We start from the raw sequence: 19,121 nt of genomic DNA on the forward strand, positions 1-19,121 counted from the left end.
ATTGTGCATGTAATTTCTAACGTATTAGGATAAGAAATAAATAAATAAATATTATTTAAATATAATATTAAATATTATTTGCAAATAGTATAAGTTGATTATTTTGTACTGCAATACATAACAACCAAAAATAAATAAATAAATAAATAAATAACTGAAATTAAAATGAAAATGCAAAACATAAAAATAAAAGTTTAGTTTCTCAGTGATTTTATAATATGTCAATAAAAAGCCTATTTAATTTCTCATGATATGAGCCCTTTACACACACACACACACACACACACACACACATATATATAGAGAGAGAGAGAGAAAGAGAGAGAAATATATAAGTGCTGTCAAATGATTAATCGCATCCAAAATAAAATGTTTGTTTACATAATATATGTGTGTCTATATATATATATATATGTATATGTGTGTGTGTGTATGTATGTATATATATATATATATATATATATATATATATATATATATATATATATATATATATATATATATATATATATATATATATATATATATATGTATGTATGTATGTATGTATGTATGTGTGTGTGTGTGTATGTATATGTAAAAATAATACATAAAAATTTAGGATACAAATTAATCGTTTGACAGCACTAATATATAAATACTAACATAATATACACACATATATATATATATTATTTTTTTTTATTTATTTATTTAGTTATTTTTTTTTACTAATATATAAATATATAAAATCCCATAGAATCCCATAGAGCCCAATAAAGCTAAAAACAGCAACTGTACACGTAACCACAAAGATATCACTGCATCACAGAGAGAACTGAGTGTGAAAACTGAGAGAAACTGAGAGAAAGACAGAGACAGGTAGGAGAAAAGAGCCAGAGACAGAGAGAGAGAGAGAGAGAGAGACAGAGAGAGAGAGAGAGAGAGAGAGAGAGAGAGAGAGAGAGAGAGAGAGAGAGAGAGAGAGAGAGAGAGAGAGAGAGAGAGAGAGAGAGAGAGAGAGAGAGAGAGAGAGAGAGAGAGAGAGAGAGAGAGAGAGAGACAGAGAGAGAGAGAGAGAGAGAGAGAGAGAGAGAGAGAGAGAGAGAGAGAGAGACAGAGAGACAGAGAGAGAGAGAGAGAGAGACAGAGACAGAGACAGAGAGAGACAGAGAGAGAGAGAGAGAGAGAGAGAGAGAGAGAGAGAGAGAGAGAGAGAGAGAGAGAGAGAGAGAGAGAGAGAGAGAGAGAGAGAGAGAGAGAGAGAGAGAGAGAGAGAGAGAGAGAGAGAGAGAGAGAGAGAGAGAGAGAGAGAGAGAGAGAGAGAGAGAGAGAGAGAGAGAGAGAGAGAGAGAGAGAGAGAGAGAGAGAGAGAGAGAGAGAGAGAGAGAGAGAGAGAGAGAGAGAGAGAGAGAGAGAGAGAGAGAGAGAGAGAGAGAGAGAGAGAGAGAGAGAGAGAGAGAGAGAGAGAGAGAGAGAGAGAGAGAGAGAGAGAGAGAGAGAGAGAGAGAGAGAGAGAGAGAGAGAGAGAGAGAGAGAGAGAGAGAGAGAGAGAGAGAGAGAGAGAGAGAGAGAGAGAGAGAGAGAGAGAGAGAGAGAGAGAGAGAGAGAGAGAGAGAGAGAGAGAGAGAGAGAGAGAGAGAGAGAGAGAGAGAGAGAGAGAGAGAGAGAGAGAGAGAGAGAGAGAGAGAGAGAGAGAGAGAGAGAGAGAGAGAGAGAGAGAGAGAGAGAGAGAGAGAGAGAGAGAGAGAGAGAGAGAGAGAGAGAGAGAGAGAGAGAGAGAGAGAGAGAGAGAGAGAGAGAGAGAGAGAGAGAGAGAGAGAGAGAGAGAGAGAGAGAGAGAGAGAGAGAGAGAGAGAGAGAGAGAGAGAGAGAGAGAGAGAGAGAGAGAGAGAGAGAGAGAGAGAGACAGAGAGAGAGAGAGAGAGAGAGAGAGAGAGACAGAGAGAGAGACAGAGAAAGAGAAGCACAGCAGGGTGGGTGGAATACTATAACAGCGCTGTGATTGGTCGGTTGTTATAATACTCCACCCACCTTAGCTGCGATCCTTTGGGCGTGGCCACCCCGTAGCCCTTGGAGTCCAGATTCCCTCCGACCTTCATGGTGTCGCAGGGCTTGCGCTGCTCCGTGTACTCGTTCATGGTGGACTCCAGCAGGAAGGCGTATTTTCCTTTGGACTTGCGCACGCGGGCCACGCCCTCCGCCGTCGTCTTGGTGAAGACCGTGGGCTCGGCCGACTTCATGTAGCTCCACATCTTCTCGTACACTGCGATCTTTGACCTCTAGAAGACGCAGCAGAAGACACGCAGTGAACACTGAGATGCTGTCAGAACGATTAATCATATTCCAAAAAAGGTGTATGTACTGTGCATATATATATATATATATATATATATATATATATATATATATATACACACACACATACAGTATATAGTAAAAACTATATTTACATTTATTTATATGCATATATTTATTAATGCTGTCAAATGATTAATCGCTTCCAAAATTTCATTTTTACATTTTATATACATACATAGATTTCTACTAAATATTTAACTTAATTTGAAACATTTCATTACTAATATGCAATATATTAAATATTAATGCTTACTGTTCTCAGTTTAAAGTTAGTTTAGTTATTTTTCGTCATTTAAAAAAAAAAAAAAAAAATTATTTTAATTTTTATATATTACTTTGTTATTTTAGTATGCAAAGCCAAACTAAACAAAAATAAGAAATGTTGTTCAATACCGTTCTGCTGTAAAATTACTTTATTACATGATAATAAACATATAGTAAAATATCCCTACTGTTGAATCTTTTGGGGTCAGTAAAATGTTTTTGAAAGAGATCTCTTCTGCCCACCAAGGCTGCATTAATTTAATTAAAAACACAGTAAATAATGTAAAATATTATAAAAAAATAAAAATAAAAATGTAATAATAATTATTAAATATATAAATAATACTAATATATAAATATATACTAAAACCTAATTTATTCCTGTGATGTAAAGCAGAATTTTAAGCATCGTTACTCCTTGATTTGTCGCTCAACGCAGTCGGGCCGCTTCACACTTTCGTCAAAACGTGATGCATTTCATTTTTCAATGTTCTTTAATAATTGCAAAGTTCAAAAGAACGGCCTTCGTTTGAAACAACGCAGCATTTAATGTCCCTTAAACGCATCCTTTCTGAACAAAAGCACACATTTTTTCCGCCCCGTGCAGTCGGCTCTGAAGTGTGCACTACTGCGCTGAAAAAAGACGGACGGCTCTGGTGTCCCGGTGTGTCTCGCGCTCGATCGTTTGTGGCTCTTTTATACACGGGCTTAGTCTTAAGCTGCAGTATGTGAGAGGAAAGCGGCGGAGCGTGACGGACAGCCGGCTCATTATAATGTGGCTCACGTCCGGTCTGGAGCGCCGCGCTGCCGTAACACTCCAAAATAAACCATCAAACCAAACAACACCCTCGACAAACCTGCGCTCCGGCAGCAAATGACAAACACACTCGCGCGTTAGTCCAAACTCAATGGGACGCCTGACATTTACTTATTCCCCGGGTAACTGATCAAATGTTTCTCGGCAGTACATCGACGTTACTGTGACGGGATTAGAAAGTGAGGCCAGTTAGGTTTTACATGATTGCAAAACGGTAATATCACATTTATCTGCATATTACTTTAAAAATGAGTCTCTTCTGCTTATTAGGGCTGCGTTTATTTGATCAAAAATGCGGTATAAATATTGTTAAATATTATTCAAATTCACAACCGGCGTTTTCTATCCGAATGTAATTTATTTCTGTGCTCAAAGCTGTATTTTCAGCATCGTTACTCCAGTCTTAAGTGTCACATGATCCTTTAGAAATCATTTTAACATTACTTTACTAATATTTACATAGAAAACATCTATTTGAAACTCCAAAAAATATTAAACTTTTTTTCATATATATGTAAGTGTATATATATATATATATATATATATATATATTTATATTTATATTTATATATATATGTTTATTTATTTTTTGATCAAATAAAAGCAGCCTTGCTGAGCAAAAGAGGCTTCTTTCAATAAAAGATTTTCGCTGCTATAAGGCAAGAACATATTAATATAAACATTAACATCATCATTTTCTCTAAAGCTGCTTTAAAACCATGCATTGTGAAATAAATGTATTTTTTTGATAATAATCAGAAATGTTCCTTAAGCAATAAATTACATTTATGTAATATTTACATAGAAAACATCTATTTGAAACTGTAAATATATATAAAAAAAAAAAAATAAAAAAAAAAAATATATATATATATATATATATATATATATATATATATATATATATATATATAAATAAATATAAATATATATATATATATATATATATATATATATATATATATTTATTTTTTTTTTTTTTTTTTTTTTTTTTTTGTACAGTACTATATTTTTGATCAAATAAAAGCAAAAGAGGCTTCTTTTAATAAAACATTTTTGCTGCTGTGAGGCAAAAAGATATCAATATAAACATCAACATCATCGTTTTCTCTAAAGCTGCTTTAAAAACCATGCATTGTGAAATAAACGTGTTTATTTTGCTCGGTAGAAAACCCGGCGCGGAGAGCGAGAGGAGACAGGTCGGAAGAGACGGCGAGGAGAGGGAGACAGATTGAATGAGAAAACACGGCGGTGGAAACCCGGGAATGAGAAAATGAATGTTTTTTCTCGTGGAGGAGTGTAGCATCACGCCATCTGTGTATGACAACAGGGAGGCAGACGCCGAGAGAGACGCGGCTAATTAATGAGCTCACGCCGATTCTCTCTCATATCACCCGTCTGTCTCTCTTCAGCTATCTGTCTTTCTCCCTCTATCATCGCTTTGTCTTTGCTGTCGGAGTAAATAGCTTTTTTAGCCGCTCTCCTGGCTGCAGACAGGCTCTCTAATATGACCAATATATAAAGCATTTAGTTTTTTATGTTTTTCAAGGCTGCATTTATTTGATTTATTTATTTGATAATTAGTGAAATATTTTTGCGATTGAATATAACTGTCGTCTATGTGAATATATTTTACACTTGTATTTATTTCTGCGAAGCGCAGCTGAATTTTCAGCATCACTACTCAAGTCTTTTGTGCCACGTGACCTTCAGAAATCATATGAATATGCTTCTTTGCTGCTGAACGAACATTTCATCAACGTTCAAAACAGCTGTGCAAAAGTTTTGTGGAGACTGTAAAACATTTTATTCGTTGGTGAATAGAAAAGAGCAGCATTTATTTGAAATATAAATCTTTTGTGATATCATAAACGGCTATGCTGTCGCTTTTCATCCGTTTGACACATCTTCGCCGAAACACAAATATTTTAACATTTAAAAATTTTTTTAAAGACGTTTCTTCTGCTCGTAAATTTGATCAAAAATACAGGAAAAGTAAAAGAAGTTTTCTTTATTTCCAGCATCATTACTTTTTAATTTTTTTAAGGGTTCTCTGATTAATAAAAAGGTAAAAATAACAGCATTTATTTAAAAACGAAATGTTGTGTTACAATATGCAAAGCTATTCAAAAGTTCGGTACATTTTTTTCTTCTTCTGAAGGATCATGTGACACTTGAAGACAGAAAGATTCAGATATAAAATAAAATCTATTTTTTAAAGTATATTAAAATGCAAAGAAACGATATTAGAAATGTGTATGCATTTAATATAATTTATTTTAGATGTAATTTTATCAATCTCTCCCAGTCCATACGGTTCCGCCACCAGATGGTAACTCACCAGTCTAAATGCTTTATTACGAGCATTGATATTATTCTCTCACCCTGAAGAACTCTTTGGTGGAACCGGAATCGAGAGTCCCGTAGGCGATTTCTGTCTGTTTGGCGAGGTCTTCCGCGCTCTCGATAGGCGACACCATCCTCTCCACGGTGAGGAAAGCGGCCAGGTTTGCCGTGTAGGAGGAAATGATGATAAGAGTGAAGAACCACCAGACGCCTCCGACGATACGACCAGACAGAGACCTGAGAGACGCGCAGAAGCACAAGGCGTAAATATAAACAGTTAAACACCTCTGTTAAAAATCATAAATTCAGATCTGATTACGTCTGCTTCATTCAGGAGACAGACGTTCTCATTTTGTCGACACGCAATCGTCAATTTGTGATTCATTCATTTAGAGCGCTCCCGCATCAATCAGATCTAAAAAATGCATGCGCAAAGCACCGAAAGCAGGAAGACGTATTGTCTGGAGGCGATGAAAGTAATCCACAAAGCTCCGGTCCATCAATTAACATCCTGCGAAGGGGAAAGCAGGCGTGCTTGTTAGGAAATAAAACCGGCTTTTTAAGACGCTTTTTAACCTTCAACGGTCGCTTTTGGCAAAGATATGTCGAAAAAGGCCTCTTCTTGTTATCCCTCACATTGTTTAGAGCTGTTTTGGAATTTTTTTTACTCGTAAAAAGCTTTCTCTCCTGATTCAGACCACTACCACAGTAGATAAAGCAACGTTATGGATAAAGTAAGTCACGGTTTGGAGCTAAAAACATCTTAATGATGAACTTATGTCTTCTCCGGGTGTTTTTATCAGCCGTTTGGATTCTCGCTCTGCCGGCACCCATTCACATCCGCATTTCTCCCAATCTGATGAAGAAGAGCGCTCATCTACGTCTTGGTTGGCCTGAGGGTGAGTAAATGTTTCTGAAATTTCAGCTTCGGTCTCCCTATTAAAGACGCACATCGTAGAAATGAGGTAAGATACAAGAGATCCTCATTTGATTTCATTTTGCGCGCTTTGTCTTCGTTTTTAGACCTCCTAACCATCTCTGGTCCCACTCCGCAAGACGGTAGTATTAAATTTCTGCTTCGGAAATGACTTTACGCTGTTTGTAGAAGTGGCAGAGCTCTCATTATGAGCTTATGAGACTGTAGCGGGACCGAGATCTCATTAAAAACACGGCATACTCCGACTTTAGACTAATCTACTGAAACACGCCACTAGCTACACTGACCCGAGTTCATCAATAACAATGGCAGAACGCGCAGATTCATTCAAAAGCCATCGTGAAATGCAATTACCGTAAAATACCAGGCAAAATGCATTTGATACGGCTGTGTGCTGCAGAGAACAGAGCGGTGTCTTCACGGACGCTGTGATGCTTAGAAACTCTGTTAAAATGTCTACAGAACCGACCAATTGAGTCGTTTGAATTCGATTGAATTCATTATTTATGAGAATAGATTCACAATAGATAAGGTGCTATACAGAAATCAATCGAGTTTAAGATTCGGTTTGGTTGTGGGGAACTGGACCAATCATAATTGAATAATCATTGTGCGAATATCCAATTATTGCAGATTCGTGAGTTACAGGCGAGAGTGAAGTTAATGTAATAATGGGACTGTATAATAATTTGTGCGTACAGTAAATGACAGGCTTCAGAGCTCGCAGACGAAACGCGGTCAGGTTATGCTGCTTGGGAGTTTAACAAAGCACTTTGCTCGAGCGTATTAGAATGACAGCACTAATAAAAATAGGTGGATGGAAACATAGCATCTGTTCAATTGAACAGAAGACCCCCGGGGGTCGGGCGAGCGTCGGGAGCTGTTGTTTAAATTGGCATGGAAATGGTTTCGACTGCAATATGACATGACAAATCATTACCGAGCGCATTTTTAGGCCCGTACGGTGTGTTATAGAATGAACTCTGCTTACACTACACAACCTAAAATTCACGTACGACCATAGATATGCAGATTACCTGTCATTTAAATCGCGGACGCGTTTGTGCGCTTGGAACCACTTTATGGGGAATCTACCAATGCATATCTATGGGTACTGCAACAAGCATGAGGTTGTTGTTTACACGGTCGTCAAGGATACGCACAGAGAACGTGGACAGCCGTCGTTTTCTCAGTTTACGCCGAAATGCGACCCCGGCGCCTTCAAACTCAAACTGGTCTGCAGAGTTTACGGTCTGCTTTTTCGAGGGCGGGAAACGCCGGAGTAGTGCAACCGATTGGCGTAACCATAGTTACGCGTTTTAAAATGTAAACGCACTCGCGTAAACGGGGCCTTAGACGCAAAGAACCGTTCCGTGTCAACAACCTTATGGAATGTTCAGAACCGAAATGTAACAGCCAGCGATGATGTCATAATGGGCTTTAGAATCGCCTGCTTTTTTAAAATTTGACTGCTGTTTTTTAGACGCTTTTACTTGAATCCTTAACACCGCAGCTGTCTAGTCATGATGCTAGTTTTCAGTCCAGCTCAGTAGGCAGTGTGTATTTAAGGCATATGTGCATGCATGCGTGTGTGTGTGTGTGTGTGTGTGTGTGTGCGCGCGCAGTTTGTACTGTCACAGCACGGGCAGGAATGAATTTTAAATGGAGACAGTTTCAGCACTGCAGAGACAGAGAGCTGTGGAGGAGCAGAGCAAGAGCGAGACGTTGACCTCATCCAAAGAGTCACGTCCTCAGAGAATACCTGTGCTCATGAGAGAGAACGAAATCACACAAATCTCTCTCCGTTCGTGCGGAGGTGATAAGACGCTCCTTTTGATGGCCGCGCGCGATTGTGTTTATGAGCGAGCCGCGAGAGGTCGTGAAGCAGCGCTCCGATGAGCCGCCCGCCATCTCTTGCATCGCGTTTAGGCGGGAATCCACCGACGGCGTGGTTCGTCGCCGCCGCACGCGTTGGTTCAGCATCTGGTTCACTGAAGGAATTTATGCAAATGGTGCAAGCGCTGCCAGTAAATCTGTGCTGGGCGGATTTATTGGAACGTGTTCTCTCATCATGCTCAGTTCAGCAGTGAGATGGCACTCGAACAAATATTTAGGCCTCGAAGTATAAAATTTGGATTACACAGTTTTAACATGCATTTATCGTGATGCGCATCTGTCAGCTCGTACATGAATGAGGGCAGATTTCTGTAATGGCGCTAATAGTGTTGTTACACTATTAAAATAAAAATACACACACATGTAAAATGCATAAAAACCAGCTCCATTTGCTTCAATCTCGTACGTAACTATTTGAATTTAGAAATGAGAAATTCTGTTTCTGAACCATTTCGTTTATATATGCCTGACAGGTACGCATCGGTTTACGTTAAAGCTCTGTAATATTTTCTACGCTGTGTTTGGACATGTGCCGTATTAAAATGCTCGTCTCTTTAAGTTTTTAAATGAAATGTGCACAAAATGTTCTGAACCGAATAGTGCAGGCTTGTGCAGGAATGTCCTACATTTACGCATGTGTGATAAATATTCACATTGCATTATAATGTACATTACAATTCATTACGTGATGTAGATGTAGTTATGATATTGTGCATGTGAGCATTATGAGCAGTGTTTATTTCTAATCATATTTTCGCAAAATCTAATGCAAAGATTTCCTGTTTTCGATACTGTACTAGGGAAGTAGCTTTTTTTATCCAAAGTAGCTTGAATTAAACTTTGAAAATATATTTTATAGTTTATTCCTTGCCTGGGTGTCAAACGCATGACCTCGCTGTACTGTTAGATCGATTCAAACCTTTGAGAGTTTTTTGATTCATTAAAGGAACCAGCTCATACGACTCACTTGTTTGTGAATCATGCGACCAGATCTGACCGTCTTTTTATCTCATCGCATTCAATTCAGAGCGATATCTCAGATTCATAGCTCGGGTAAAATATGATTTCTTTTGTAGCGACGCTGTGGATTCGGCGCGCGCTACTCTGAAATCAATCCAGCCGAGACAGACAGAGAATGAAAGGCTGAAGTGTTGTAACAGAGCGCCGCTGTGTGAAAGACAGAGGAGGAGCTGGGTTTGATGACAGTGGAGAAGAACGAGAACAAAGGAATAGGAAAAGAACGAGCAGGAGGGAGACTTGGAGAAATATAGCGCTGCATCAGTGCTCTGCGGTGAATGGGTGCCGTCGGAACGAGAGTCCAAACAGCCAATAAAATGGTCACATGTAATCCACGGCGCTCCAGTCCATCAGTTATTGTCTCCAGAAGCCACAAATACATCATTAAGATATTTTTAACTTCGAACAGTCGCTTCCTCTATCTTTAATATTGCTTTCTCTACTGAAAAAGTGGTCTGAATCAGGAGAGAAATCGGCACAGAATTGACTGTTTACATGTAAAAACAGCTCTGAACAAACATGTGAGTGGATTTTGATGTGGTAGATTATTATGGATGGATTTGGAGATTTATAGCAATGGATGCTCTGCAGTGAATGGGTGCCGTCGGAATGAGAGTCTAAACAGCTGATAAATTGGTCGCATGTAATCCACGGCGCTCCAGTCCATCAGTTAATGTCTCCAGAAGCCACAAATCCATCATTAAGATATTTTCTATAACTTCGAACAGTGGCTTCCTCTATCTTTAATATTGCTTTCTCTACTGAAAAAGTGGTCTGGGCTGAATCAGGAGAGAAATCTGCACACTTTAAGAATTTACTCTTTACATGTAAAAACTGCTCTGAACAAACACATGTGAGTGGATTTTGATGTGGTAGATTATTATGGATGGATTTGGAGATTTATAGCAATGGATGCTCTGCAGTGAATGGGTGCCGTCGGAATGAGAGTCCAAACAGCTGATAAAAACATCACAATAATGCACACCACACCACTCCAGACCAGCAGTTAACATCTGGAGAAGACTTTAAGAAGGCTTTAAGACGTTAAGTCCATAATTAATGCATAATAATGCATAGTAACGCTTCCTCCGATGAAAAAGTGTTCTGAATCAGGAGAGAAATCTGCACAGATCAAGAACCCTTTAAAAGCCCAAACAGCTCTAGATAGATTTGTTTTTTCACAATGGCTTCACAATGTTTTTATCATTCTGACGGCACCCATTCGCTCCAGAGAATCCGCAGCCGAGTCGCTGATGGAGTGCTACGTTCCTCCAAATCTGTCGAAGAAACAAACTCATAATTGACTTGTTCAAGTTCGCGTGTTCATACAAACTAAAAAAAAAGTGTACTAGCAAAGCTATTAAATATTTTGCTAAACACACACACACACACACACACACACACACGAGTCATCAGGCACAGCACGACACATAATCAGACGTGCGCAGTCATAATAAAGGGAGTCTATTATAAATGTGCACATCACAGGATTAAGAGCAATAATCCTTTAAGAGGAAATTATCTCTGCGTGTGCCGCACGAATCACACGCCGTGTCCCAAAGACATCGTCACACAACACAGCCAGCAGACGGAAAACTCGCAAAAAAATTCACATTGCATTATAATCTACATTGGAGTAAATTATATCCTTTTCAATTTAATGCAGAATAAAATCGTAGCTATAGCTAATATATATTGTGTTAAATATGACTAACACTGCATTAGCCAATTAGCATCCAGAAATATTATTTTTGGAAAAAAGATTATAATTCTTATTAAGTACACATTCAATTTTGTGTTGTTTTTTTTTACATTATGTTATTCAAATGTATAACCATGAATAGACAAATACATTATTTTTAAATATTATTTATCTTCAGTCTTTTCAGCAGAAATTAAACCAATTTTTATTTATTTTGTGTAAAATTATTAAAAATAAAAGATACACGCATGCATAGTTTTTCTATTAACGTTTTGCAGAATTACTATTCTGTTAACCTTTCTGTTTATGTTTCTTCTAGTTCTAGAAATGTTGTTGTATGCTTTTGTAATTTTTAAGTTTTCTTTTTTATATCTGTATAGGGTTTTTTAAATACATTTTTTTATTTTAGTTTATAATTTTAGTTTCCTTTAGTTGTTGTTGTACAAAAAATGGCTTATATCTGAAATAACTGTATAATTATTTTAAAATATTACTGTCTTATTTTAGTATCATTAAAATACTATTATAATTTATATTAATATTGATATATTTTCCGAAAATCTTTGTTTATTTTTTTGTTTTAAATGTATCATTTAAAATGTAAAGTTTTAGTCTTTTTTTTTAACAGTTTTTGTTTTTTATTTGTCACTGAATTTTTTAAAAATATGTATAATTTTTATATTAATTTTTATTTCAGTTGCTTTAGTACATCAAGTGGATGTTTCCTTTCGTATCATTTGCAAAATCTACTGCCAGTCATTTTCTCTTTTCAGCGTTTTAGTGAATTTTGAGTAAAAAAAAATTATATATTTGTATAATTATATATCCGTCTGCCGTTATGAAATTACATTGGCCACTTTGCATTTGGCTTGACGCCATTTATAATGAAGGATTTCTTCATAATGCGTTGCACGGTATGCAGGCTTCAAGTTAAGTGTGACCTGTTTCTGAAAGGATTTTTTAAAAAACAGGCAAAAATGTTTCATTTGTTGAAGAATAGGTGTGCGATTCTCTCGGTTTGCCTGACTGACAGAGTAATTCAACCTGCAGCGGGAGATATTGATGGACTGTCCTGATGTCAGGGAGAGAGAGAGAGAGAGAGAGAGAGAGAGAGAGAGAGAGAGAGAGAGAGAGAGAGAGAGAGAGAGAGAGAGAGAGACAGAGAGAGAGAGAGAGAGAGAGAGAGAGAGAGAGAGAGAGAGAGAGAGAGAGAGAGAGAGAGAGAGAGAGAGAGAGAGAGAGAGAGAGAGAGAGAGAGAGAGAGAGAGAGAGAGAGAGAGAGACAGAGAGACAGAGAGAGAGAGAGAGAGAGAGAGAGAGAGAGAGAGAGAGAGAGAGAAAACAGAGAGAGAGAGAGAGGGAGAGATGAAACCCGAGTGAAATTGAAGGACAAATAGTCCTGCCTCTTTGCATGTTCAGTCGGGCCGTGTGAGACTTGATAATGGAGAATCAATTTGCTGCAGCTGCTGTTTACACAAAGACACGTTCCCCTGATTGTTCAGTGGACATCTGTGCAAAATTACACAAGTGTGTGTGTGTGTGTGTGTGTGTGTGTGTGTGTGTGTGTGTGTGTGTGTGTGTGTGTGTGTGTGTGTGTGTGTGTGTGTGTGTGTGTGTGTGTGTGTGCAAAGCTTTAGCTTTCTGTAATGTGATGCATTTCACAGTAAAAAGGAAACTTTGAAATCATGTTGATTTTATTAAATATTTGATTTATTTCTTTTTTTGACATTGACTTTTTTTCTACTTAGAAATTGGCCTTTAGCAAAGGGATAAATAGTCATAATTTATTGTGTTTGGATTAGCGATTAAATAATTATATTAAAAATATATATATATATATATATATATATATATATATATATATATATATATATATATGTGATTTGTAGGGGATGGGGGATTGGTCTATGCATCCCGCCTCTGCTGAATTATTTTCATTCCCGGTGGTGATAAAATTTTGCAAAAAACGCTCTGAAGATTTGAATCAAATGATTCACGATATTTGATTTTATTGGAGAGCTTATTTTAATCATATTTGTGACGCATTGGTTTAACTGACTATTTGTATTTCAAAAAGCTCTGTTAATACATTTTGTTTAATATTAAAAACATTTCGTGACATGACATTTACTTGCCTAAAAAAGATTAAAACTAACAATAGGTTAGCATATAATTAACCTTAACAAATCATACATCAAGGGAAGGATTATTTAATTAAGCTATTTATAAACTGTGCAATTTTAGTATCATTGACATATTTGTATATGTTAATAATTTATATGTTTAATATTTAGTTTTAAAAGCAATACAATTTTTATATTTTCACTATATATATATATATATATATATATATATATATATATATATATATATATATATATATATATATATATATATATATATATATATATATATATATATATATATATATATATATATATATATATATATATATATATATATATATATATATATATATATATATATATATATATATATATATATATATACATACATATATATATACATACATATGTGGGTTCAACAGTGATTTCATTTAAATAATAGAAAGTAAAGTACATTCATTTTAAAAATAGCTCCGTCTTAGAGTATATTTTGTGGGTAATGTATGAGAGAGTCGGAGTGTGTGTGTGTGTGTGTGTGTGTGTGTGTGTGTGTGTGGATCAGTAATGTACTTTAATGCACAGAGCTGCTGACCGGGCTAATGCTAATGTCAGTGCCGCTGTTTCTGAAAATCTGAGCTCTTTCTGACACCATTAACCTCTCAGAAACGATCTGCGAGCTTCAGCGGGTCAAACCGCCCGGCGTTCGGCAGGAACCGCGTCATTCAGCTCTCAGACGCTTGTTTAACACACGGCGAGCCACGATACGGCAGCCTAAATGTTTCACAACAACGGGTGTGAAAGATGTTCCAGCAGAACATCAGCGGATCACATTCCCGGTGCTTCTGTTCGCTTTTTTTGGGACAGACTCCGTTTTTTTTGTGCAGTTCAGAAGCGCCGCCTTCCCTCGGACCCCGAGCATCAATATTTCATCGCGCCGCATTCTCCGGCTATCAATAATAAAATGCTATATTCTTATAAATATTCTAAAAATAAAGTGTGATTTTTCTGCCGTGCGGCTGCAAGGGATGAAAGTTTAATGTTTGTCTTGGAGGAAGAGGGGACGGTGAGCCTGCGGTTTCTTCCCGGACGCAGACGTTAAAGTCCAACTTTAATTTGGCGCCTGGGCTCCGGGAGGCCTTTGGGTCAGCGCAGACAGGAATTATCCGCTTTAGACCAGAAAATATCCGCCGTGTGCATCGCTAGAGAGATTTCTGACAGCAGCGGAGGGGAAAAAACTGCGCTAAGACGGTTATTAGGGTGAGAACGATTAGGGAAAAGCGAACAAATGCGTCAATAAACATCGAATGAATGTGTTATGAAGTTCAATTCGGTTCGAATCCGAAGCTCATTTCCACCACTGGTTAAAAAAATGACCAAATACTGCTAAAAATTCAAACAATTGTAAGATGCAAAGTGACTTTATCATCCGGTTTCACAGATGAGGCTTAAACCTAGTCCTAGACTAAAATGTAAATCTGGGCTGTTTCAACTGAAAGAAATTTAAAACACGTCACACACGCTTTTGTTTCGTCTTAAGACTCATACAAGTAATGCTTTTTTCGGAGGCATGTTTATAAAAATGACTTTAACTTTAACGTGGCTTAATTCTGGCTTGGAAACCGAGACTGTATGTGGAATATTTATACATTTAAGATATTTAGGCAATAAGAAAAATGCACGCGTCTTCGTTCTGTTCAAAAGTTTTCAACCCCCTCGGCTCTTAATGCATTGTTTTTCTTTCTGTAATAGATGCGTGTGAGTCCCTCCGCTGTCCTCAACAAAAGACGGCTCTCGAAATCGTGCAGTCGTTGTTGGAAAGGGTTCAAATGCACGAAGATGCTGGGAAACCAAGGAATTTGTGGGACCTGAAGGATTTTCCTAAAGAACGACGCAAACGCAGGAAACAACTAAGTATTGAGAATCAAGGGGATGAAAACTTTTGAACCGGGTCGTTCATGTTTTCTCTTGTGGGTTGCATGTGACCCCAGGCCACGAAAACATTAATAATTGGAAGATTTATACATATGAAAGCTAAATTAATTAGCCTTTATGCCTTTAATGTTGTCCAAACAGCAATGCATGTTAGCTTTGATATATTGGAACATACTCGGAACATTATCTTCACTTGATATCATAAACGTGACCCGTACAATGTTGGCTATTGCTACAAACACACCTTATTCAGGTCAGTACTAAATAAACAATACGAAAACACCGGAAAAACAACTAAGTATTGAGAATCAAGGGGATGAAAACTTTTGAACCGGGTCGTTCATGTTTTCTCTTGTGGGCTGCATGTGACCCCAGGCCACGAAAACATTAATAATTGGAAGATTTATACATATGAAAGCTGAATTAATAAGCCTTTATGCCTTTAATGTTGTCCAAACAGCAATGCATGTTAGCTTTGATATATTGGAACATACTCGGAACATTATCTTCACTTGACCCGTACAATGTTGGCTATTGCTACAAATACGCCTCATTCAGGTCAGTACTATATAAACAATAACATGCTTTTTTTTTAATGCCTCCTCGGACGCAATGGACATTTCCGCAGGTTCTTTCGACTCGAGCTGCGTTGAGATGAACGGCGCGGCTCTCACCTGGGTGTGAAGTCACAGCCCTGCTGCATGAAGGCGCCCAGAGAGAACCAGAGACTGTTGAAGATGCCGAACTCGTTGGGGGGCTGGTCGCTGGGCGGACCGTCGGAGCCTTCCTCGGGCTCCTCGGTGTGCCACTCGTACGGGCTGAAGCGGCTGACCAGGAAGAGCACCACGCTCACGCCGATGTAGGCGAACACGATGCACATCCAGATCTCGTAGGCCAGCGGGTCCAGGAAGGAGAAGACGCCCGGCTTGGACTTCTGAGGCTTCTTGATCATGATGGAGATGCCCAGACTCATGAAGGGCTTGGAGAAATCGATCACCTCCTCCCGGACCAGAGTGATTGTTAAAGGGGCCACAGCGATTTCCGCTTTCTGTGGAGGAACCACAGCATTCAGAGGTTCAGAAAGGTGACCTTCTCAGTCATTTTTGGTGAGACGAAGTAGTTTTGGATGGCAAAACGGGACACTCATGAAGACACTGAGGGGAGTTATTTTCTGAAGAGCTTTCAGTTGTAGATGCTTGAGGCGGAAATGTTTATTGAGTCTTTAGCAATTTGCGTATATACAAACAATGAGGCGATTTAATATTTGAGCGATTCATCGTTTTCAATTATCAGATATTTCAGCCAAAAATGTATATTTTGATCAAATATTGAGAAAATCACCGTTTTACTTGCCTTCATTTCATTTCAAACCAAAATCGTGCATTTTTAAGATCATTAATGATGGATAAAAAAAACAAAACATTGAGACATTTTTCAAAACATCATCTTTTATCTTGCGCAGAATAAAGAGGCAGCATGTGTTTGATGAAAAATGCAAAAAACAAGCAGTAAAATTGTGAAATATTTAAAATATGTGTATTCTATAAGTGAAATGTAATTTATTCCTGTGATCAAAGATGAATTTTCTCTGTTATTACTCCGGTGTTCTGTGTCACATGATCCTCCAGAAATCATTAATATGCTGATTTGCTGCTCGAGGAACATTTCTGACTGTTATTAATATATTATTAATTATATTATACATGTTATTAATATTTTTGGGGAAAATGTGATTCATCTATCTATCTTTCGGGACTTTTTTAAATGAACAGAAAGTGAAAAAAAAACATAAAACATAAAAATATTTTTAACATTATCATTATCTTTTGATTAATTTAGCGCATTTTTGATGAATTCTTAAAAGGTTGCGATGGTGGATTTTCACCAGAAAAACACGTTCACCTGTCGCCGTTACCCTCCAGCCCCCCCGTCTTAAAGGGGTTTAGAGGATAAAAGTCCTCGAGGGAGACCCGCTTCCTTTTTTCTCCGGTTTCTAAAAGGCTCAGGTTGTGAATGGAGATGGTTTTGTCAATGAACGGGCGCCAGTAATATTTCCAGCGCTTCAGTGGTTTAATACCAGTGAAAGGTCGCCGTGAAAGTCGGCCATCTTTCGGTCCTCTTGTAGGAATACGAGAAGTTGTTTCGCTGCTAGATTTAATTAGAGGCCCGTGGCAGCTCCAGTATCGGTGCCAGCGAGAGACGAGCCGCTCCATGCACAGTCTGACTCTTTTCATTCCAGAATGCTGTTCTGTATTTTTTTTTTTCCCCCCTTAATAATCCCCAGAGAAGCCCGCAGCTCGTAATTAACGTTTTCTGCAATTTTGCAAGCTGAAAAGAAGAAAAGATTTGGCTCATGTAATTCGCGTGCACTGTAAAGCATGAACGATTCGGTTGTGTGTGACATCCTCCTCTGAATGAGAGAGAAATAGAGTGTGTGTGTGTGTGTGTGTGTGTGTGTGTGCTGCTTCAGCGACCTTGGTGCTGGGAATGTGTTTGCCGTTTATTTTCTCCGTGCAGCTGCGTTGCAAAAAAATCTTCAATGAGGAGTTTTAAGCCTTGAACCAAACAGCTTTAAGATTAATGACGAGCAAAAGAAAAAAAAAAAAAAAACAAAATTTGATTTGAAAATGGTATTACAGAAATATTACAGGCCTGGGTACCCCCAAAAAAATCTATATATTTTTTTTCATAACTAAGCGCTGAAATAAGATTTTTTTTTAATAACACACTATTAAAAAAATACAGTACATACGATATTTAATATGCAATACAAAATAAATTAAAAAAAAAAAAAAAGGTTTAAAAAAGTTATATATAATGCAATCATTAAATCATTAAAACATTTTTATATAACAAAAAATATATATACTAAATGTTTTATGTACATGTACACGTGTATGTTTTATGTTATGTATAATATATATATATATATATATATATATACACACATTTTAAAATGATAATTTTTGTATTAACTTTTATAAATAAAATATTTTAATTATTATCATTATAATTATTATATGATATGAATATTTAAGAATTTTATAATATAATATAGTTGTAATTTTTTAATATAATTTTTATAAAATCCTTATTTTATAATAATATTGTTGTGACATTTGTTTGAATTATATACACAGCCAGAGATGAAAACAATCATGTATTTTTACTTTGTATCAGATCATATTCATTCTGAACGGCAAGGAAAGTGAATCATATTGTGCTGTGGTTCTGTAAATGATGCTGCTGAATGCAATGTAGTTAACGTCTTTTATAAGTGAATGAATCGACAGAAAAATGGACAGTGATGTAATCAAAACAGTCTGGGGTTTTTTGTAATTTTTATGTAACATTTTAACAAATCTGCCGCTGTCGAGTCTGCTGTTAATTCAGCATTGTACTGAATTAAATGAAATTTTGGTTTAATTAAATAAGTCAGTGGTGGTCTGCAAACATGAGTAATCATCTTCTCTGTGCTGTTTATAGCGTGTCTGTTTTTTATCCTCCATTTAAGTTGTCTCATGTGGTGGCATCCATTTTATTTTAGTATTATTAAATTATTACAATATTGTGTTTATTATTATTTTTAATGAACTTTCCTGTGCTACCTGTGCTTTTTTCATTTCTATTTAGTTTAATTTAGTTTTGTCAGTTTTAATTTTACTCCATTTGTAGTTCAGTTAGTTGCCAAGGCAACCATTCCTATTTTCATTTAAAATCACTTTTAAGTTTATGGCAGTCACG

At 37.0% G+C, this 19,121-nt stretch overlaps 1 protein-coding gene across 8 annotated transcripts in view; it reads right to left on the reverse strand.

Annotated features, from left to right (window-relative positions):
* gria4a (glutamate receptor, ionotropic, AMPA 4a) overlaps positions 1 to 19,121 on the reverse strand; it is a 77,042-nt gene that overhangs the window by 10,193 nt on the left and 47,728 nt on the right. For all 8 annotated transcript variants that reach the window (XR_006252669.1, XR_006252668.1, XM_043259032.1 and 5 more), the window contains exons 11-13: positions 16,052 to 16,425; positions 5,806 to 6,004; positions 2,014 to 2,261 (exon numbers count right to left, since the gene is read on the reverse strand). Coding sequence is in view for 6 of the 8 variants with exons in the window: in XM_043259032.1 (XP_043114967.1) it covers positions 2,014 to 2,261; positions 5,806 to 6,004; positions 16,052 to 16,425 (821 nt within the window). In the remaining 2 variants the exon portion in view is untranslated. The remainder of the gene's footprint in view (positions 1 to 2,013; positions 2,262 to 5,805; positions 6,005 to 16,051; positions 16,426 to 19,121) is intronic.

The sequence above is a fragment of the Puntigrus tetrazona genome, chromosome 15 (assembly GCF_018831695.1).
Source record: "Puntigrus tetrazona isolate hp1 chromosome 15, ASM1883169v1, whole genome shotgun sequence".
NCBI classification, from domain to species: domain Eukaryota; kingdom Metazoa; phylum Chordata; class Actinopteri; order Cypriniformes; family Cyprinidae; genus Puntigrus; species Puntigrus tetrazona.